This window comes from Sinocyclocheilus grahami, unplaced genomic scaffold (assembly GCF_001515645.1).
Source record: "Sinocyclocheilus grahami isolate Dianchi unplaced genomic scaffold, SAMN03320097.WGS_v1.1 scaffold1130.1, whole genome shotgun sequence".
In the NCBI taxonomy this organism is placed as follows: Eukaryota; Metazoa; Chordata; class Actinopteri; order Cypriniformes; family Cyprinidae; genus Sinocyclocheilus; species Sinocyclocheilus grahami.
In genome coordinates this window covers 212112-235920 of record NW_015506309.1, presented here as the reverse complement: position 1 = coordinate 235920, position 23809 = coordinate 212112, and the positions used below count along the sequence as shown (strand labels likewise).

The 23809-nt window shown below is 36.4% G+C and overlaps 1 protein-coding gene across 1 annotated transcript in view; it reads right to left on the bottom strand.

The window, feature by feature from the left end:
• LOC107567125 (tyrosine-protein kinase JAK2-like) overlaps positions 1-23809 on the bottom strand; it is a 57386-nt gene that overhangs the window by 21994 nt on the left and 11583 nt on the right. The window contains exons 2-11 of the mRNA XM_016252743.1: positions 8695-8938; positions 7080-7203; positions 6879-6996; positions 2868-3019; positions 2085-2139; positions 1725-1844; positions 1398-1555; positions 1104-1215; positions 337-523; positions 31-155 (exon numbers count right to left, since the gene is read on the bottom strand). Coding sequence (XP_016108229.1) covers positions 31-155; positions 337-523; positions 1104-1215; positions 1398-1555; positions 1725-1844; positions 2085-2139; positions 2868-3019; positions 6879-6996; positions 7080-7203; positions 8695-8914 — 1371 coding nt within the window. The 5' untranslated portion in view covers positions 8915-8938. The remainder of the gene's footprint in view (positions 1-30; positions 156-336; positions 524-1103; positions 1216-1397; positions 1556-1724; positions 1845-2084; positions 2140-2867; positions 3020-6878; positions 6997-7079; positions 7204-8694; positions 8939-23809) is intronic.

Genomic DNA, 23809 nt, shown 5'->3' with positions numbered 1-23809 from the left:
TTCAGATGTATAAGGTAACAGGATGCTTACAAGATCAAGGTCTTCTTTTTTGATTTTATGAAACACCATCTGACTGATGTTGTGTCTCTGCAGTGAGGAGGACAGGGGAACCTCTAAACCCCGATGACTCCGGCACACCAACAAACTCGACTTCTCTATTTACAAATACACAAGGCAAAGGGATGTCAGGATGATACATTTAAGGTAAAAAAAGGTAAACAAGAATACATTTTCACAATCTGAAAGGTTGTTGTTTGCCAGATGACACTGTAGAGTTGTACATTTGTGGTACTCATATATCATAATCATGATGAGATTATCAGGTGCTTTACTGACCTTTGGCCTTTGGTGAACAGCACCTGCTGAACTGAAAGACGACACCATCTGATTTCACAGTTTCCTTCTGGTAACACTTGAGCAGCTCCTTCAATCTTCTAAAATTCTTTTTGGTTCCACTAAGATTGTAGTCGCCATTCTCAGACCTGGTGATCAGGCAGTGTTTGTACTCTACATCCTCATACGCCTGGTGGAAAGAAAAGCTGATGTCAAGAGAGATTCAAGAAATGTAGACTAGCATTCAAATATTAGGGGTAAGATAGATGTATATTTAACTTTCTATTCCAAAAATCCAGAGTATCATGGTTTCCACAAAAATATTAAGTAGCACAACTGTTTGAACATTTTTATAACAAATGTTTTTTGAGCTACAAATCAGCATATCAGAATGATTTCTGAAGGATCATGTGACACTAAAGACCGGCATAATGGCTGCTGAAAATTCAGCTTTGCCGTCACATGAATAAATTAAATTATATTAAATTATTTTAAAATATATTTCAAATAGAAAACAATTGTTTAAAATTGTAATAATATTTTACAATATTTCTGTTTTACTGTATTTTGGATCAAATAAATGCAGCTTTGTTGATCAAGATTCTTTCAAAAACCTAAAAACAAATCCTAACAACCCCCAAACGTTTAAACGGTAGTGCATGAAGTTCAGGATTACAGTGGAGGAATATTCAGTCTAAAGTACAAATCGCTAAATTGACAATTTATGATGTTTTTTTTTAATTATTAATAAGTGCTTAGCAAAAACATACCCCAACAGCAAGAGTCAGGAAGTATTTGTTGAAGTCTTTGGGGCTGCACCGGAGCACGAATAGACCTCTCTGATTTCCTGACTTGCGTAGTTTACTGATTGCAAACTCCATTCTGTCAACACGGGCAGTGAAAACAATGATAATGCTTACAAATGATGCTTGATTGCAAATCTTCGGAGAATTTGATGAATAACTTCACTGGAGCCTGTAAAATTAAATATAAACCAGGGCCAAAAATGGTGCTCTGAATAAATTCTTTCATTTTCGTTTGTAAGTATTTCCTGTAGTGCTTACGATATTGGTCCATGGCAGTAACTCTCAATAGCCTCCAGCAGATGGGGTGGAACGACATCCTTGCAGAGGTAGTGATGTGCATCCGTGGTCAGTCTGTAGTAGCCATCAATTAGAGACACAAAAGACAATGCCTCCATTGAGGAGGAGAACACCAGCTCCTGTTAAAAAAAATCAACAAAAAATATAAAAATATAAATATTATCACCGATAATAGCAGGAACAAATCCAGAAGTTCAAAGTCACTGTGAGCCCCTTTAACATAGTGTGACAATGAAAGGATATCCCAGTGAACAATGCAGCAGAGTTTCTCTTTCACAACAGACTTACAAGAGTTTTTCCATCCTGTCTGTTGATGGAAACAATGCGGTTCATGTTGGTACCTTCTTTGCTGGCTTGTCTGATACTGATATCGACAACTTCCCCAAAATCACAATACGTCTGCAGGTCCTTGTGAGAAAAATACAATAGTGTTATGAAATTTCACCAGAAGAAAAAGTAACCTCCCACTTTATTTTGGCATGAGTGCAGAAATATTAATAAACAACAAGACTGGGGTTTCCTTCAGAATATGCCAATGCATTCATTGCTGCAAAATAATTCTTTCAAAGTTCCAGGTAGGTTTAGATTAGGTTTCATGACACGTAGCATTAGTGTCTTGTTTTCTGCCCACTGTGCAGAAGAATTGACACGACACAACACAATCTTTGCAGTGTGAAAGTAGCTGCAGATTCTTGAATAGATGCTAGAAACAAATCGCAACTCCAGTAGTAGATCAATTGCATAATGATATAATTGTGACAATTAGAACTCGAAAGGTCAGAGATTTGTCTTAAAAAGTTTATAGAAAGAAATTACAATAGTGTAACTAAGATTTGAATTACGTAGAAACCAAAAACTGTATAAAGTATGTACACTTTTGTTCAAATGTTTGGGGTCAGTAGAATACAAAGACATTTTCACAAAAAGAAATGTTTGGAAATGTAAACTGACATTTCCTACTGACACACTACAGCAAAAGATAGAAATAAGGTTTACTCACCCTGAAGTTGTTCCAGACCTGTATGAATTTCTTTCCTCTGTTGAACACAAAAAAAGATATTTTGAAGAATGTTTGGAACCAAAAAGTTGACGTAGCCACTGACTTCCATAGTATTTTTTTATACTATGGCTACCGTCAACTGTTTGGTGGTAAAAATATCTTCTTTTGTGCTCAACAAAACACAAATTGGTTTGGAACAAATTGAGGGTGATTAAACGATGACAAGATTTTAATTTTTGGGTAAACTATCTCTTTAATGATAGTTTACCCAATCTAAAGTCTTACACTAAAATGCTGAAAATTATTAGGTTGTGTCTATAATGAATTTAGAATCAGAAATGTTTGGAAAAAAGGCAAATGGGTCCATAACTTTTCATCGCATATATATGACACATTGACAGGCCAAAATATTAAGAAAATCATTCCATTACTAGTACCTAATGTCATTATAGATGTCCAGTGGGGAGCACTGCTTCTCTTTGGCAATCCTCATCATGTCCAGCACAGCCATGCCAAGGCACTCCTCCTGAACCTCATGGGCACAGGATAGCTTCACCCAGCCGTTTACAAAGTCACTCCTCCACTGCATAAAACACAGAGAAAAAACCTGTATCAGCATGACAGCATAAGAAAATGTCAAAAATGTGTGGAAATCAGTGAGAGGGAGAGTTGAATGACATGGTAGTAACTCTGTGGGCACAAGGTTTGAACAGTTAAGGTCACAAGTTAAGGTCATTTTTAACCCTGGGTTAGCCTCATATTAGTTACCTTAGTCTCATGATTATTACAGTAGGTTCACTGCATGTAGTTCTATAATTGTGGTATCATATATTTAAGATAAACTCAACCCTAAATGGCACATACACTAGCATTCAAAAGTTTGGGGGCAGGTAAGATTTTTTTAAATATTTCTAAAAAGTTTGTTCACCAAGGCTGCATTTAAGTGATGAAAAATACAGTAAAACAGAAATACTGTAAATATTACGACTTAAAATAACTGTTTTCTATTTTAATATATTTTATTGTGATGACAATGCTGAATTTTCAGCAGCCATTACTGGGTATCATATATTTAAGATAAACTCAACCCTAAATGGCACATACACTAGCATTCAAAAGTTTGGGGGCAGGTAAGATTTTTTTTAATATTTCTAAAAAGTTTGTTCACCAAGGCTGCATTTAAGTGATGAAAAATACAGTAAAACAGAAATACTGTAAATATTACAACTTAAAATAACGGTTTTCTATTTTAATATATTTTATTGTGATGACAATGCTGAATTTTCAGCAGCCATTACTGTCTTTGATGAAAGTTTAAAAGAACAGCATTTATATGTAACTCTTTTGTAACATTATAAATATCTTTACTGTCACTTTTGATCAGTTTAATGTATCCTTGCTGAATAAAAACAGTCAAAATGATCTAATTAACTGTTTCAAAGTTTTAATTTTAAAATAGGAATAATATAGAGACATATATATGAACAGTGTGAAACAATAACCCAGGTTTAAAAATGGTTATCAAACATTAGGGGGATTTTTTTAAATCACAAACTGATATTTGTAGTTGACATAAATAAATCGATTAGAAAGATTAATAGATGTTCACAAAATTGTACTAAAAAAAAAAAACATTCACAAAACATTTGAAAACAGAACATTATCTATTTGCATGGCTGTCAATAGGCTGAATGCTGACTGCTGGTATTTGGCCAATCTGGCACACTTTCTGTTACAACTCTCAAAATGCTAATTGCCAGCCAATTAATTGGGTCTACAGATAAAAATTACCCTGGGTTAATGATATTAAGTGTTGTTAAGTGTATGTGAAGTTTAAAACACTTATTCACCATGGCTCTGGGGTTATACACCAAAAACACCATTTATTAAACATGGTATGTCAAACAAGCATCAGTAAGCAAATATATATATTTTTATTTTACATAATTTTAATTGTAAACTACCAACTACAACACTCATGTGCATTAATATGAGGGTGCCAGAGAAAACCCACATCAGAACTGGGGACTTGTAACCCGTAGGTTGTGGGTTCGAGTCTCAGGTCCGGCAGGGATTGTAGGTGGGGGGAGTGAATGACCAGCGCTCTCTTCCACCCTCAATACCACGACTGAGGTGAGACCCTTGAGCAAGGCACCGAACCCCATGGCTGCCCACTGCCCCGGGTGTGTGTGTGTGCACTTGGATGGGTTAAATGCAGAGCACAAATTCCGAGTGTGGGTCACCATATTTGACCACACTTCACTTCACTTTAACTAAAAGCAAACATACATTGAAAGCATCAACCATGAACAGCGCAGCCGCAGACTGACTGACAAGTGTATACAATATGAAACTGCAAAGCTGCTGTTTAAAAATGACTCCTGCCTGTGTCACACTTGCACATTTACAGGACATAAACCCATGTAATCCAACTGGTCAGACAGAGTTAACCTCCAAACACATCACAGCTTAATTTTAAACCCACATAAGCCTGCTCTCTCCCCGGATGACCGCAACATGATGGTCGTCTGACTTCCGCTCAAAAAATATTTATTTTGATATATTTATCAAGGATATTTCTTGCTCCTTAATAGATTAGCTAAGGATGTAACTTCAGGCTATAACTGTGCAAAACATTTTAGCGAAGCATGCTGGATATATCGCTACACCACACTTCACTTCAATTTAACTAAAAGCAAACATACATTGAAAGCATCAACCATGAACAGCGCAGCCGCAGACTGACTGACAAGTGTATACAATATGAAACTGCAAAGCTGCTGTTTAAAAATGACTCCTGCCTGTGTCACACTTGCACATTTACAGGACATAAACCCATGTAATCCAACTGGTCAGACAGAGTTAACCTCCAAACACATCACAGCTTAATTTTAAACCCACATAAGCCTGCTCTCTCCCCGGATGACCGCAACATGATGGTCGTCTGACTTCCGCTCAAAAAATATTTATTTTGATATATTTATCAAGGATATTTCTTGCTCCTTAATAGATTAGCTAAGGATGTAACTTCAGGCTATAACTGTGCAAAACATTTTAGCGAAGCATGCTGGATATATCGCTACCATTCTGGTTATTGGCCAAAACTACGTTTTTATTTTTACTTATTATTGGTCATCACTGGATATTAAATTGTGCGGCCCATTTTCTTTGTCTTTACATTTAAATTACCTTGCTATTGCTCACTTAAAGGCATTTTTTAATCCCTTAATTTAATAACACGGTTAAAATTTGATCTTAAAAATAATTTCATTATCTTTTTTAGCTCACATTTAAAACAATTTCAAGTTTAGTGTTTTATTTGGACTTTTAGTCTAGAATTTTAATATCCAGCATTGTGGTTCACTGTGGCTGTGATTTTCTTTCGTTCTTTTAATTTTTATTTAACCAGTAAAATATATATACATATGTGTCCAGGGAATTACATAAAACTCCAGTGTGGCACGCATAACCTTCATTGGATAAATCCCATACATTACCCTTTTAAAATTAGCTTTGACCATTTTTGACAATAATAGTCAAGTTAAATCACAGAAATTGTAGTAATAATAATAATAATACCCAACCATCAGCAAACATACCCACAACCAAAACATTTTAATCCAAGTGCCAAGTCACTAAATAGCCTGTCTTTATTTTAGTCAGCTAAACAAAATCTGAACGTACAGGGGATATATACTCAATCCAATCTCTCCATAGTAGTGAAAACAAATGAGACGGCAATCTTAAAGCATAAGTGCACTTCTCCTTTACCAAAATATCATTTACTATATACAGTCTTCAAGATTAGGCAAAACTGGTTGTAGCCATTTTCTTGTGATTGCTTTCTTGCTTGCTATAGTAAGGATTCTAAACAGGGCTTTGTTTCAAAGGTGGCTGCGATTTTCATGAAAACATGCTCTTCAGACAATGTAAAACACTGAATTATCTTTAATATGTCCTTGCGAGAGTGACACTTAACAAGAGACACTATTATAGTTATGTATTAAAAAAATCAGGGATCAATCACATTCAATCAGTGACAGTCATCGCATACCAGACTGTTGGTGGAAGACGAACAGGCGCCACAAAACAAGCCCACTCAGTAGAGTCAGAGCGGCCAGCATGAGTTTCCTTTATTTATCATTTGCTTAAATAGGGGCCTTTATCCATGCAGATATACACTGGCATAATTCACATTTGCACACTCTAAATCCGAAACCAAGACTGTCTTTTCTTTGAGAAGATAATCTAGGTCAAATTGTAATTAAATTATATATGGATGTGTTCAATTACCCAAGATATGCTCAGATTTCAGGCCAAGTGAAACGTAACTGTAAAACACTGTTGCTATGGTGATTCAAAATCCATGACAGCACAAACAACACTTAATTCACAATTAAAGGTAATTTCTTTATTACAAAGTTGATGTGGGGAAGCCTCACCTGAGCAAAAATATAAGACATAGCATAGTCATCCAGGATAGGACTCTCAGATCCTTTAGTCACTCCATAGCGGTACGCTCGGGACGCCCCACAACTGTACCAGCCGGGAAAATAGTACCTGACAGAAAATATCACAGTCACAATTGCAGGCTGAAAAATTGAGATGGAGAAAACAAAAGCCATAAAATAATATTACGTTACCTAATTCTGAATAACAAACTCTCATTGGCTGTTTCGTCTAAATGGAGAACATGATTGGGTGATAACCAGACCCTTTCATCTTCTTTGTACAGTCCGAACAGGCTGCAGTAGACTGGAGACACTCCTATGAGAAACACAAGATAAAGAACAGGTGCTAATGAGACAAGAGAGACAGACACAACATTAGTCTTATGGCCCAAACACAAACAATTTTTCACACCAAAACAGTCAGTGTAAAGTGAGAAAAGTCTGTACATGTAAACTAGGGATGGGTCACTATGGTCAACTAATTGACCAGTGGTGCAACAGCCAACTAGTCAGTTTGTTCTGTTAACTAGTTAATTATTAGAATAGAATTATCCTTATTATAATATTATTAGAATGATTCATCACAAATCAGAAATAAAATGACATATCAAAATATATATTCTTAAATATATTCAAATAGAAAAGTTATTTTAAATAATAATAATAATAATAATAATAATAATATTTCACAATATTAATTGTTACTGTGATTTATCCCATAAATGCATCCATAAAAAGGCTTCATTGAAACATGTAAAAAATTGTACCGAAAGTTTTAACTATAAACACACACAAAATCTCATTGATAAAAAAAAGCTAAAAATTCATGCTAAGTGTGAATAGGCCTTTACTTTTAATTTTTCAACTTTACTTTTATTGGTAAAAACTATTTATTAGTTGATGTCTGGATGCAAGGAAACCCTCTAACTAAATAAAAATGAATTTCCTTAAGTGCATAGACAAATTAAGTTCCCTCAAAATGACTGATATCAATCACATATGCATTTACTAGCCCTTTCAGATTTATTAAATAGCAGCAGCATGTGTAGCAGTTGAAATAATTTAAAGGAAGTCTGCTGAAAAAAAAATACCTCTTGAAATACCATCACGCATCTGTCACCAATACCCTGCTGGGGACAAGCTGATGTTTATCTTTATTAAACAGTAAACACAGGTGGACTGACAGGATCTTATATTATATAAGCCATCAATACTGCACCAGATTGTGAGATGTGAAAATCCCCAACGTGTCCCCAATAACTGACTGTTATTGGGGACACAATAAAACATCTTCCCCTCATAGGTATAAAAAAACTGAGGACACGGTGTTATCAATAATCAATTTGTATGAGTATTAAATAATGTCAGGTGGGTAAAGCCTTTTTTTTTGGAAAATCACTTCAACACGTGTCCTAACCAGGCGCAACGTGACAAGTGTTCCCATTTCTGTTCACACTGAAAGTGAAAATGTTGTGTAACTCACCATCATTTTTGTTTGATATACAGCTGTGAGCATCACAATTTTTGATCAAATGAAATTTCACAGTGAAAGGGCCTACCCAGTGTAACAAAACAAATATAGATACCAAGCAACGGATGAAATGTCTAAGATGTTTGTCACAGTCATGTTTCCTTTGGACAAAAAGTTCATGGAAGAGATTTATCACATTGCATCTAGGCAAAACACAGTGCTTACGGTGTTGAATAATGTGTTATTCTTTAACAGAATGCATAATTCACATTTACTTTATAAAGTCAACATACATTTTTAGCTTCTTTTCTATATTACATGATGGGCATGACTGACCGCACTCCTTGGCAGTGTTGATGATGAGCTGTTCGGTAACGTATTCTCCCGGTGGGTAGCAGAGCGGGGCGCAGTTAGAGTCGCTCTGGCTGCTGTGGTAGAGGTGGATCCTGAGAACGGTGGGCTGCTTCGGGCCAAGCTCCTCATGGTGGACGTCACCGTTCTGGTAAAGCGGCTCACAGACAGCTGTCTCCATGTCCATCACAGAGACACAAGCCATGAGAGACAAAAGAGCAACATTCACCTGGTGGTGGACATGTGGAGAAAGAGAACACAGTCAGATTACCAAAAAATGACCGGATGGCTACTAATATGGCAGAACATGCTTTTGTTGCGCAAAGACAATACAAGGAAATGAACAGATTATCAAGCTCCTCCTTCAAATGAATGCAGAAAATCTGAGCATCAGTGCAAATGCAAATTTCACCTCCAAACTCCAGTCTTTTGAGGACTTCTGAAACAATTCATTTGATCACATCTACCAACAAATTTCAAAGCCTTGAAATAAATAAAAAAGGACTTATTAGGGGGAAAAAAAAGTAGTAGAGGTGAACAATATATCAGGAAACGATATGTTATTGTGTAATAATTGGGAACATTAAATGATTATTGATGCCGATAGTGGAATTAATGCCATTGGTTATTGTTAATGGTAATTTTAACCAACAATTTGCTAGGTACGATATACTAGCTTGTATTTGTGTATGTACGACCTAATTCTTGTTTCATGTGTTCAGAATGTAAGCATGAATTTAACTGATATTCTGACGCTTCATAAGATTAATTTAAAGATATGTCAAAAGATTGTCAAAGCCATATGATCTGTATATAACCAGTGGGCTGTTCTCACTATTCTTAATTGTTTTTGTTAAATTGGTCAGACAGACATCTCTGGCCCTCCACTCTTTTTGAACACATAAATGTGTCCTGTGTGAACACTCGCATACATCTATTTGCGTTTTTTCATATACGGTCATGTGTTTTTTTACATAAATTATTTTCTAAATCATGAAACAGACCATTTTTAATTTGTCAGCAATTTCAAAAGCCAAGTTAAAAGTTATACTTAAAGGGGTCCTATTATGCTCTTTTACGAAGTCTTGATTTTGTTTTGGGGGTGCACTAGAAAAGGCTCTCATACTAGGTTGTTCAAAAAACAGATTATTTTTCACATATTTTACATTATTACAACACCTCTCTCCCCAGTCTGGCATGAATGGCTCGAATAGTTTCTGTATCAAATGAAGGCCCACCATCTGAAATGCTAAATGGGCTGTGATTGGTTAGTTGGGCCAGTGTGTGTTGTGATTGGTTAGCTGGGCCAGTGTGTGTTGTGATTGGCAGCACTCGGCGCCTGGTCGGGAAATGACATGCCCCTTACCACTGCGAGCTTCAGTGTAAATATTGCGTCAAAATCAAACCAATTTGAGCGCGATTTAACCCGGATGATTGTAACCACTCTAAAGTTCGTCTGCCTTGTGAAAACTAGCGTGTCTCCGACATAGTGATAACACTCGTTGCCTTCTCTAGTGAAGCTCAGCCAGGTCTCATCCCATTCGTCGATATTTGTGATATCACAAATCCCAGAAAATATGCGTTGTAGTCCAAACGAGTCATTCGTTGTAGTTTTTGAAAAGGGACTTCTGTTAAATAAAATCTCTTTTTGAAGTGAACTTTGAGCTTTGTAACTTTGCAGATTTTTTTTATGCTCAAACAGCGACATTACAGACTAACTAAAGTTGAAAAAGTGAAAAAGCATAATAGGACCCCTTTAATACATGCAAGCAAAATTCAGACTCTTGACAACTGTTGCTATATCAAGTAGCCTAAACATTTTTTAATCTAGCTAGCTGCTCCAGGTAAAAGATATAAAACACACACACACAAAAGACTAGTTACCAGTATCAGCCACGACAATATATAGATTGTCAGATATCAATATCACTCCAGAAATTCCATATAAGATCATCCACTTTCCCACTTCTGTCTGCTGTACGTACCAAACCATCTGAGAGTCATACATATAGTACATTTGTCAAAACACTGACTGTGTGAACACAGAAGAATCTGAAGAGCAGAAAAAATTTACCTGTATGCATATGAAGAGTACAATACTGGGCTTCCAACAGTGTGTGAATAGTACATATTTACTAGCTTACAATGTTTACTTGATATACAGCCTATTGTAACGCCCTGCGTCATCCTTTTTATTTTCACTTCAGGGCTTTAGTGTTTCGAGTGAATGTGAGTCATTTGATGTTGGTCAAGTCATGCACATCTGTTTGCTCATAAACCTCTGCCACTCACTGATATTACATGCTCTTCGCCATTAAAGGGCTGTTTACACCTGGTCACTTAATGCGTTTTGTCTGATTGGATAGCTATCCGATCGTGAAAAGGCCAGGTGTAAATGCCCTCCGAAACGCATTCGAGATGGATATAAATCTGATCGCTCAAACCACTTCAGGAGGTGGTATGGGCCGCATTCCAGACGAAACTGGACAAGCGTAAATGCATTTTTGGGGGTGCACTAGAAAAGGCTCTCATACTAGGTTGTTCAAAAAACAGATTATTTTTCACATATTTTACATTATTACAACACCTCTCTCCCCAGTCTGGCATGAATGGCTCGAATAGTTTCTGTATCAAATGAAGGCCCACCATCTGAAATGCTAAATGGGCTGTGATTGGTTAGTTGGGCCAGTGTGTGTTGTGATTGGTTAGCTGGGCCAGTGTGTGTTGTGATTGGCAGCACTCGGTGCCTGGTCGGGAAATGACATGCCCCTTACCACTGCGAGCTTCAGTGTAAATATTGCGTCAAAATCAAACCAATTTGAGCGCGATTTAACCCGGATGATTGTAACCACTCTAAAGTTCGTCTGCCTTGTGAAAACTAGCGTGTCTCCGACATAGTGATAACACTCGTTGCCTTCTCTAGTGAAGCTCAGCCAGGTCTCATCCCATTCGTCGATATTTGTGATATCACAAATCCCAGAAAATATGCGTTGTAGTCCAAACGAGTCATTCGTTGTAGTTTTTGAAAAGGGACTTCTGTTAAATAAAATCTCTTTTTGAAGTGAACTTTGAGCTTTGTAACTTTGCAGATTTTTTTTATGCTCAAACAGCGACATTACAGACTAACTAAAGTTGAAAAAGTGAAAAAGCATAATAGGACCCCTTTAATACATGCAAGCAAAATTCAGACTCTTGACAACTGTTGCTATATCAAGTAGCCTAAACATTTTTTAATCTAGCTAGCTGCTCCAGGTAAAAGATATAAAACACACACACACAAAAGACTAGTTACCAGTATCAGCCACGACAATATATAGATTGTCAGATATCAATATCACTCCAGAAATTCCATATAAGATCATCCACTTTCCCACTTCTGTCTGCTGTACGTACCAAACCATCTGAGAGTCATACATATAGTACATTTGTCAAAACACTGACTGTGTGAACACAGAAGAATCTGAAGAGCAGAAAAAATTTACCTGTATGCATATGAAGAGTACAATACTGGGCTTCCAACAGTGTGTGAATAGTACATATTTACTAGCTTACAATGTTTACTTGATATACAGCCTATTGTAACGCCCTGCGTCATCCTTTTTATTTTCACTTCAGGGCTTTAGTGTTTCGAGTGAATGTGAGTCATTTGATGTTGGTCAAGTCATGCACATCTGTTTGCTCATAAACCTCTGCCACTCACTGATATTACATGCTCTTCGCCATTAAAGGGCTGTTTACACCTGGTCACTTAATGCGTTTTGTCTGATTGGATAGCTATCCGATCGTGAAAAGGCCAGGTGTAAATGCCCTCCGAAACGCATTCGAGATGGATATAAATCTGATCGCTCAAACCACTTCAGGAGGTGGTATGGGCCGCATTCCAGACGAAACTGGACAAGCGTAAATGCATCTGATTGTTGAAACCACATATGTAAACTTTACTCCTCCCAAAATGTTAAAATAATAAACATGTGAGTCACATGAGATATGACTGCGCTAATGCAACATGCATCGCAGTGGACGAGTAGCTGAGTATCTCTTCAGCAAGCGAACACGCAAACTGCCGCGAATGAGTCTCTTCTGTTCACCAATTTATTTGATCCAAAGTACAGCAAAACAGTACAATTTTGAAATATTTTTACTATTTAAAATAACTGTTTTCTATTTAAATGTATTTTAAAATGTAATTTATTCCTGTAATTTAAGTAACCAATCATATGAAATTAGTATTAATAAATAAGGTGGCACAGAAGAAAACTAAAGTGGCTTGCAGGTACATTTTCAGACGTTTAATGAGGCTCAGAGGTGGCATGAGTGCAATTAAATTCATAAATTAATGTGGAGATTAAGGTTTTAAATATAACATTTTGAATACAGCAATATTAAATGATTTAAATAACTGAAATTATACACTAAAAATTTAACTAAATTCGCCAGCAGGTGGCGGCAAGTCACTGATTTTATCACTGAATCATTCATTCAATTGATTCATTCGAACGGCTGAATCATTCAGGAATGAAGCAAGTGACTCTTTATGAACTCACGGAAATCCGTTGTAGCGACGGAAAACTTTAATCTCTGTATAATAATTAGTTCCCTCGTTTTAAGTTAATCGTGCGCTTGATTCGTGCTTTCGTTCTAGGTAAATCGTGCGCACGTTTTAATCATTACCCCCTAACAGGTGCTGGTGCTTTATTTATCTTCAGTAGGCTACGTATCGTATCAGCCTTCTTTGTGAACAGGCTAAACTCAAAATAAAACCCAAATAAAGTGTCTCTGTCCATAACATAACATGACATAACAGCAACATGTTAGTAGTGCTAGAGTGAGCGGCGGCCGGTGGGCTTGAGAACGGCGCGGCCGGCGGGCTTGCGGCAACCATATGTGACGACCCCGGGCTGGACTCCGCTTCGTCCACTGTGAAAGCCGATCCGGCGATCCACAGCGTGAAGTTGATGTATTTCCTCAGCGACCAGCACCGATCAGCTCCAGGTATGACGAAGCGGATATCGTCCTCTTTTGGAAGGCCAAAAAAAATAGTTTCGCTTTCACAACGAAACACAGTGCCTTCATGACAAGGCGGCGGTGGCGGCAACAACAGTACTACAGCGAGAATAAAAGTTACGCCATTCTTTCTTTGCATGAACATTTGGGCGGTGCTATGCAAATCTTCCCACATCGTGACGTAGACATGTGGGGGCATTAGAACGAGCCGTTTTAGGTAGGCGTGGTTGACTAACTTTTATAAAGAAGATATCTTTGGATTTGAGACTTTAGTCTTTGCAACATTACAGATCTTCTTTATGCACCAAGAGCTTGTAACACTCCGAAGAGAAAGGAAAAATTTAAATTGCATCATATGATCCCTTTAAGACAGTAAAAATATTATGAATACGTAATATAGTGGATATATAATAGCAAACTGCTCCATTGTAGAGTTTTTATTCTTTTTAGCTAACTAACGAGTTTATGGACACTGAATGTCTGTCCTGAGGTAAATGTAACCTTATGTGACACTGTTCACAAGGTGTTTTACTGACGTCTTTCCACAGTTGAAACACTGACTGAGCGATTTCATTAGACATGATACATTTCAGTTCAGCTGTTCTCTTTCTTTCAGTATCTTCTAATGTTCATTCATGTTTATTATTTAATTCCAAAACTAGTAGTGAAGAAGAGATGATTGGTTCATGAGGAAGATTCAGCAAACTGTCAAGCCACATTAAAAAGCATCAAAACTGCACGTTTGTAATTTTACAAAGCAAGTACAAAGCTTATAGCGATTATTATTGTGAATGTGTGTGCTACAAGTAATTTTTAGCTCACACTTCAACTGAAAATAGCACAGACTAGAAGATCGATTCTTGGGATTTAATGAAAAATGGAGATTGATTAATAAATATTTTTAACTTAGTAATATTATGTTGTTTGTCTGATCAACAAACTGGGGTCTGTTACCTCCATTTTGTGCATAAATGACGCAACAAAACAGTCACCTCCATGAAACCAATGTAAATGTCAAAACATTTATAAAGCCTAAGTTTAGTTACAGTTGTTCTTACAGTTGACTTTCTTAAGAATCAAAACCATCAGCTTTTGAAAAGTGTTTACTACCTCGGGCTGATGATTTTAGATAGCTTGACTAGTGCCATTACCAAATACCACATGAAGCACAGCATAAGAGGAACTGTCTCTTGAGGAAGTGCAATAATATCAGTACTGGAACCGTCATCATTGCTGCTGTTTGTTATGACAGCAAAAAAAAAAAACTGGACATAAAGACTATCAGAACATTATGAAATTTTCTCCAAGAAATGAAATGTTGTGACTTCAACTAAACTGACAGCTGTGCTTTTACAGTTAAAGCCTATAGGGTCATTCAGTGTAAAATCAACCAAATTTCGGAAACTTCACCAGCTCAAATTTTTGATTTTGTCTTTTTCTTCTGTAGAAAGACAAACATAAATATTGATGAAAATGAAAATATTACACGTCAAAGATGTATATTTACTGAGTAATCCACAATTTTTTTTCTCACTTTATTTATGCGTTTTTAAGTATTACAAAATTTTTCGATATTTCAACAATACGGTTTAGATAACATTTTGGATTAAGAAAAGGAATCCGAATAAAAAAAAAAAGGAAACTAAGAAACTATCAAAATAACATATACAACCAATTATCCCCAAGTAGTAAAGCGCAATTAGTTATCCCTAAAAAAAACACACAAATGACCCTCAGCCCCCCCCCCCCCCCCAAAAAAAGGGGGAAAAAAAATACAAAAAATTATTGTGCCAGCTAGTAAGAGAAAATTAAACACTAACTAATACAAGTGTGGTCACCCACTGGGGTAAAATAGAATACAATCATTATTTTCAGTTGAGCAGGGGGGTATACGTTTCCATATACTCAAGAAAAAAGCCCCACATTTTTATAAAATTTCTTGGATGAGCCCTTCAGTGAATGTCTAATCTTTTCCAGTTTGATAAAGTGAAAAATCGCTTTAATCCACACTGAGTGGGTAGGCGACGTAGATGATTTCCAATGCATTAGAATCAAATGTCTAGCCAGAAGTGATACAAAGGCCACAAAATCTGCCTGAGTGCTGTTATCGCTACGGGTTTGATTATTATCCCCAACTACCTGAGATATTGTATCAAATATTTGAACCCAATATCCATGTAAACTTGGGCAGAACCAGAACATATGTGCCAAGGTTGCGGGACTCTGGCGACAACGGTCACAAATAGGATTAACATCAGAGTAAATTTTAGAGAGTCGGACCTTAGTCAAATGAGTACGGTGGAGTATTTTGCACTGGATCCAACCATGATTGGCGCATAAAGATGAGGAATGTACCCTGTCTAAGATACTTTCCCATAATTCCTCTGGAATATCTTCTGATAAATCATCTTCCCACTGAATTTTTAATAGATGTTAATGAATGTCTATGTAGGGAACATATTTTATCATAAATATATGAAATCATCCCTTTCCCAATAGACCTCGGTTCAAGGAATTAGTCCAAGGAAGTTGTAGTGGGGAGACTATGGAATTGAGGATGCGTATCACGGATAAAACTGCGAACCTGCAAATACCAGAAAAAATTGTTTTGGAGCATTGAAAACTTATCTGAGAGCTGTTGAAAGGATGCAAAAATATCATCTATATATAAATCTTTAAACGTAGATATTCCATATGTGGCCCATTGGGAAAAGGTCCTGTCCATCATTGATGGTGGAAAAACAAAATTTGACACTATAGGGGCAGACATAGAAAAAGCTTGTAATCCATAATAGCGCCTAAATTGTCTCCAGATTCGCAAGTTTTTACAACCACATTTTTGGTAAAGAGTGACTATGAACAGTTAAAAGGGGAATGTAACAGGGCTGTTAATGTAGTGGGCAAACAAGAGGTTACTTCCATGGTAAGCCAGATGGGTAAACACGGAGCCTGGAGTTGGTTTAGCCAGTATTGAAAGACTCTGAAGTTAGTAGACCAGTAGTAATACTGAAAGTTGGGCAAGGCCATACCTCCAAGAGACTTGGGTCATTGAATAAGTGCTTTACAAATTCTAGCAGTCTTTTTTATTCCAAATAAACTCTGAAATTAATCTGTTGAGTCTCCGAAAAAAAAATGGGGATACATTGAAACAAATAAGAAAATTTTGGGAGGATATTCAATTTTACAGTATATATTTTGCCAGCTAAGGATAAAGGAAGCACGGACCATCTTTCAAAGTCCTTCTGAACTTGGAGTAGTAGATTATCAAAGTTAAACTTAAAGGCACAATATGTAAGTTTTTGCCACTGGAGGGCGCATATTAAAAAAAAAAGAAAAAAAAGGTATAGTTAGATGACGCCGTGACTGAGTGTGGAATCATGGGAGTTGTCATCTTCATCCCCACAGCCGAAGCAATCTGATGGGACTCAGGCAGAAATTATGTTCATGGATTAGCTAATGTATTAAAGATTTATTAACGTCGTAGTATGAAGCAGAGTGAGGCCAAAGCCGTTGAAGCAAAACGAGGCTGCTGAATGAGCACGACACACGGCTCGAAAGCAGCGGAGCTTTTATTATGCCACAGTCGACTGCTTCTGCTCCTTCCGGAAAACAGCGGAAGTAAGCAGCGCTGTTTTATGATACTAGATACATTTGAACATTCTGTTATAATGCTACTCTGTGCGGTCGTCACCTGTCTAATAAAATGCATAGCATATTAAAGCGTCTTAGGTGTTTCCCGAAAATCGAGGGTGTATGACGTCATTGGCAGGCGACACAATGACACTATAGACACGGTCCGTGTCACTAGTTAAAATTGCTTATTTCTCTGGATTTAAACATTCTTCAAAACATTTGGGATAATGCAAGTACACAAGTCAGCTAAATATATAAAACTGTTCTAGTGGTTTTTGGATATTTTAATAAAAAAAATCTTACATATTGTGCCTTTAACCAGATCTTGAAATCTATTGGTTATCCAAACCCCAAGGTATTTAAATCTACCTTGTGCAATCTTAAATGGCAAAGTATGTAAGGGGTACTTTTTGGCAGCTGAGTTTAGTGGGAAAAATTCACTTTTGGTTAGATTTAGTTTATAACCCCGAAATAGAGCCAAATGATTGTAAAGTATTAAGAACCGCAGGAACTGACACAGTAAAATCTGAAATATAAATAAGAAGATCATCTACGTACAGTGAGACTTTCTGCTCTGTACCATTTCTTATTCCTTTTATTAACGGGTTTACTTTTAAAGCAGTGGAAAGAGGTTCGATGGCAATAGCAAAAAGAATTGGGCTCAAGGGGCATCCCTGACTAGTGCATCTGTGGAGGTTCAAGTATTCGGAGCGAGTATTATTAGTTCTAACTGAGGCCTGGGGAGCGGAGTATAACAGTTAAGGTATTTAAATCTACCTTGTGCAATCTTAAATGGCAAAGTATGTAAGGGGTACTTTTTGGCAGCTGAGTTTAGTGGGAAAAATTCACTTATGGTTAGATTTAGTTTATAACCCCGAAATAGAGCCAAATGATTGTAAAGTATTAAGAACCGCAGGAACTGACACAGTAAAATCTGAAATATAAAGAAGAAGATCATCTACGTACAGTGAGACTTTCTGCTCTGTACCATTTCTTATTCCTTTTATTAACGGGTTTACTTTTAAAGCAGTGGAAAGAGGTTCGATGGCAATAGCAAAAAGAATTGGGCTCAAGGGGCATCCCTGACTAGTGCATCTGTGGAGGTTCAAGTATTCGAAGCGAGTATTATTAGTTCTAACTGAGGCCTGGGGAGCGGAGTATAACAGTTTTACCCATGAGATGAAACTTTCACCAAAATCGAATTTCTTTAAAGTATAAAAAAGTATCCCCATTCTACCCGATCGAATGCTTTCTAGTGATATTACAGCTTCCGGGGTAAAAGGGGAAGAAGAATTATATACCACGTTACATAATCTTCTGATATTAAAAAAAAGAATGTCTACTCTTAATAAAACCGGTCTGGTCTGAAGAAATAACTGATGGTAATTAGGGATGGGCGATATGGGCTTTAAAATATATCACGATATTTCTGGTATTTATTACGATAACGATATCAATGACAATAATTCAGGGAATCCTGTTTCTTTAGAGAAAAGTATTATCTTTTCCTATTTTTACTCAAAATAGGGTGTGTGAGCATTAAGGAGTACACACGTAATGTAAAGACTGTTTAATTCTTACTTGAAGCCGGAGCGCGCTTTTGCACAGAAACTCCACATATCTATAGCAGAAGTAACGTTAATACTACTGACGACGCTTCAGGAAGGTATCCAGTTATCACTGAATAAAACGCACAACGTAGAAAGAGACATTTTCTACTGATGAAACTTGAGGAACATAAACATACGATTTCACAAAATATAAGGTTTATCTGTGTTCTTCAATCTTGGGTATTTTTATAAGGAAAGTATATTTATAATGCAATGTTAATCGACATGGCCTATATAATACTATCATTCTGTAATATGAAACCACGTTTGGTCACAAAAGGAAGTATTTCAAACACTCGACTATGTTAAGTTAATTTGGAGAAAAAGCATGTATATAAATTATATCTTTGTTGGACAACAGGTTTGTAAACAGGCTCATACACATGCAAAACTGTATCGCACACATGCTACTGTAGGACATTTATTCAGACCGATTTTTTGTGCACTGTACAGCCCTAACAATAGCAGTTACATATTGTAAAAGGATCTGGAGCTCCTCATTTAGGGATAAACTCCTCAATTTCACATCCGTCTTCCGAGATGTCGCTCCGCACTGTTGGACACAGAAATATGTCAACAACTAAACTTTATCGTTATTATCGCGGGAAGACTAATTCTTATCGTGGGGAGAATTTTTACCGGTATATCGCAAACGATAAGATAAGGTGGGAAGTTGATTCCTGCCGTAGCTGTAGGGCTAAAAGCCTACCTGCTTTGTCACCCTCTTCATAATACCTAGACTTAGTTCTAAGTAACACATTTTCTGCATGACTTGTTGAAAGAATATCAACCTCTCCTGCAATGACTGGTGTTCCTTATAAATATCTGGAGATGGGGTGACCGTGAATATACAGTATTGTCTAATTGGGTAATTTTCTGTGTTATCTCAGAACGCCCCTGAGATAACACACGCTTAACTCCCTTCTACAAAATAGTGGATTACAATTTTCACCTGCGATTTGGAGCCAATTTACAGGGGTGAAAAATGACTTTAGAAAGATGGCAGCAGCAATATTTTATTTTTACAGAGTTTGGTAGGTCTGTTAGTACAATCTGTTGACTTTAGCAATCTTTGTTGCATTATATGCCGATTGTTACGGTTCAAAAATGCCACAAAAAAAAAAAAAACACTTCTTGTGTTTTTGCCTCGAGTTTGCATGCCTGTAACTCAAGAAGAACTAAAGATAACTTAATATCCTTTTAGATTCTGCTTCATAACAATCTTTCCTTTTGGAATCTTAAAGGCCCTCAATGATTCAGAGATATGGAGATCTTAATGCAGCTCCATGAGTAAAATGGTAAATTGTTAAAAAAAAAAAAACACTTCTTGTGTTTTTGCCTCGAGTTTGCATGCCTGTAACTCAAGAAGAACTAAAGATAACTTAATATCCTTTTAGATTCTGCTTCATAACAATCTTTCCTTTTGGAATCTTAAAGGCCCTCAATGATTCAGAGGTATGGAGATCTTAATGCAGCTCCATGAGTAAAATGGTAAATTGTTCACATTTTCAGTGGTCAAATGTGGGTCACTTTGCATACAGCTGATACTTTTTTCTTTTAAAGAGGAATATCTGAAGAAGAGAATGTTGAAACTAGAAAGGTCTCATTTTTTTCTATCAGCTCCAGGAGTGCCATAAATATTCTTCATGCCTGTAACTCTAAAATTATTCAAGATATTTTAATATCCTTTTAGATTCTCATTCTTTTCTCAAGCTTTTGGCCAACATCACAGACAGACATCGACTTTAACCTGCACTGTGCTCAGTGTGAATATTCGATTGTGCTGCTATTGCACTACACATGATTGTGTTTATTTATTAATAACTGACTATTGTTTGCACTGCTGCAAGCATTCAGATTTCCCTTGTGCTCTTTCTATATTTCAGAATTCTCTATGGGATGCAGGTACTGCAACAACTCATTCGCACATGGATGGTTGAAGAAAAATAAGAGGGCTTGATGGCTGCAAACTAGTGGTCAAATGTGGGTCACTTTGCATACAGCTGATACTTTTTTTCTTTTAAAGAGGAATATCTGAAGAAGAGATAATGTTGAAACTAGAAAGGTCTCATTTTTTTCTATCAGCTCCAGGAGTGCCATAAATATTCTTCATGCCTGTAACTCTAAAATTATTCAAGATATTTTAATATCCTTTTAGATTCTGCTTCATAACAATCTTTCCTTTTGGAATCTTAAAGGCCCTCAATGATTCAGAGGTATGGAGATCTTAATGCAGCTCCATGAGTAAAATGGTAAATTGTTCACATTTTCAGTGGTCAAATGTGGGTCACTTTGCATACAGCTGATACTTTTTTTCTTTTAAAGAGGAATATCTGAAGAAGAGAATGTTGAAACTAGAAAGGTCTCATTTTTTTCTATCAGCTCCAGGAGTGCCATAAATATTCTTCATGCCTGTAACTCTAAAATTATTCAAGATATTTTAATATCCTTTTAGATTCTCATTCTTTTCTCAAGCTTTTGGCCAACATCACAGACAGACATCGACTTTAACCTGCACTGTGCTCAGTGTGAATATTCGATTGTGCTGCTATTGCACTACACATGAACCTTGATTGTGTTTATTTATTAATAACTGACATAACTTTGCACTGCTGCAAGCATTCAGATTTCCCTTGTGCTCTTTCTATATTTCAGAATTCTCTATGGGATGCAGGTACTGCAACAACTCATTCGCACATGGATGGTTGAAGAAAAATAAGAGGGCTTGATGGCTGCAAACTCAGGCGGAACAATATGAGGGGCCGTATAGGCCATAATGATAGAAAAGCCTCTTACAAACACTAGTGAAATGAAAAACATTGATCCACCTGAGTGAAATTCATTCATACACATTACTGAAAAACCTCTTACATACGCTAGTGAAAACATTGGTAGTGAAATTCATTCATACGCATAACTGAAAAACCTCTTACATACGCTAGTGAAAACATTGATAGTGAAATTCATTCATACGCATAACTGAAAAACCTCTTACATACGCTAGTGAAAACATTGATAGTGAAATTCATTCATACGCATAACTGAAAAACCTCTTACATACGCTAGTGAAAACATTGATAGTGAAATTCATTCATACACATAACTGAAAAACATCTTACATACGCTAGTGAAAACATTGATAGTGAAATTCACTCATATGCTTAACTGAAAAACCTCTTAGAAACATGAGTGAAACGAAAAGATCAACCTTAGTGAAATACATTGATACTAGGCATGGGCCAATTACCGGTTTCAAGGTATACCGCGATTTGAAAATTTCCTCAGGTTGAGTGCAGTGTAGAGAGTAACATCTCATGAACACTTGACAATAACTGTGGAACACACACTATTGAAGCTGTTCTATTTTACAAAGATAAGCTGATTGGGTGGAATCATGTGTGTGTACCTACTTAACCATATTTTGGGGACAAATTTGTACCCAAAAGTGAGCAAAACCTGACAAAATCGGCAAAAACCTCAATTTGTGGATGTCCTCATTTGTAAAATTGTTATAAAAATAACGTTTTTTTTTTAACTTTTGAAATTGTAAAAATGCACAAAGTTTTCTGTGAGGGGTAGGGGTGGGTTTAGGTTAAAAAGTGTATAACTATCTGTATATAAAAACAATCGAAGTCTATGTAATGTCCCCATTTAGATAGCCAAGTAAACACGCATGTGCGTAAAATATTTTATCAGTCTGGCGAGTAAACAAATAAAATCTTTAAAAAAAAAAATGTATTAGCCAATGGCGATTATATTGCCAAGGTGTGCGTAGAGGGTTGTGTCTATTGTTATATACCTGTACATACAATTGTCGATTTGTATATTTTTATTCCTTATTTACTTGTTCTATTTATTTATTTTTTTTATTATCTGTGTTTTTTGTTCTGTCACTGTCATTCTGTTACACTGTGGAAGCGTCTGTCACGAAAACAAATTCCTCGTATGTGTAAACATACCTGGCAATAAAGCTCATTCTGATTCTGAACACGTCCCTCCTCCTCCTGTTCCAGCGAGTGGTCAGTCACGTGTGTGTAGGATGGCCGATCATTCACGAACTAAACACCGTTATGTTGCTCAGAGAGGCAAAACAGCCCTGTGGCTGTGTTTGAAATGATTTTTGTTGGAGAAATAGGGAAAAAACAGGAAATATGATGTCTAAAATGTAAGTCTCTTAATATTAACTTCTTGTTTATTGAACTGTTGTATAAAATCAATACCACATTTGTAATCATGCTGACTTTTGTAGAAAAAAACGGCACTTTTCGTGTGATATTAACTATATGAAATAATATAAATAAATACATTTTCTGCCCCATATCTTGAATTATGTGATAATTCTAAATGCATTTTAATAGACTAATTCATGCAGTGAAAGAGCGTACTCTAAATGCGCACGCGCACTAGTCTAACCTGCTAGACTTCATCACCTAATGTATGCGCGCATTCTGTAGGTGTTTTGTTTGCTTTTCACGATATACTCATAATATCAAATCGCACATCGTTAAAACAACAATTACGATATTATCGCAGACCATACATATCGCACACCTAGGGCTGGACGATATGGCCAAAATTTATATCACAATATATTTCTTAATTTCGGTCGATACGATATAATTCCTATATCGATATGAACACTATTTATCTGAAATAGAAATCTTTTGTAACATTATAAATGCCTTTATCATCACTTTTTATCAATTTTAAGCATCCTTGCTAAATAAAATTATTAATTTCTTTCCCAAAAAATTTATAAAAATTATACTGAATGGAATGGTGTATAATGTTACAAAAGCTTTTTTATTTCAGATAAATGCTGATCTTTGGATCTTTCTATTCATCAAAGAATC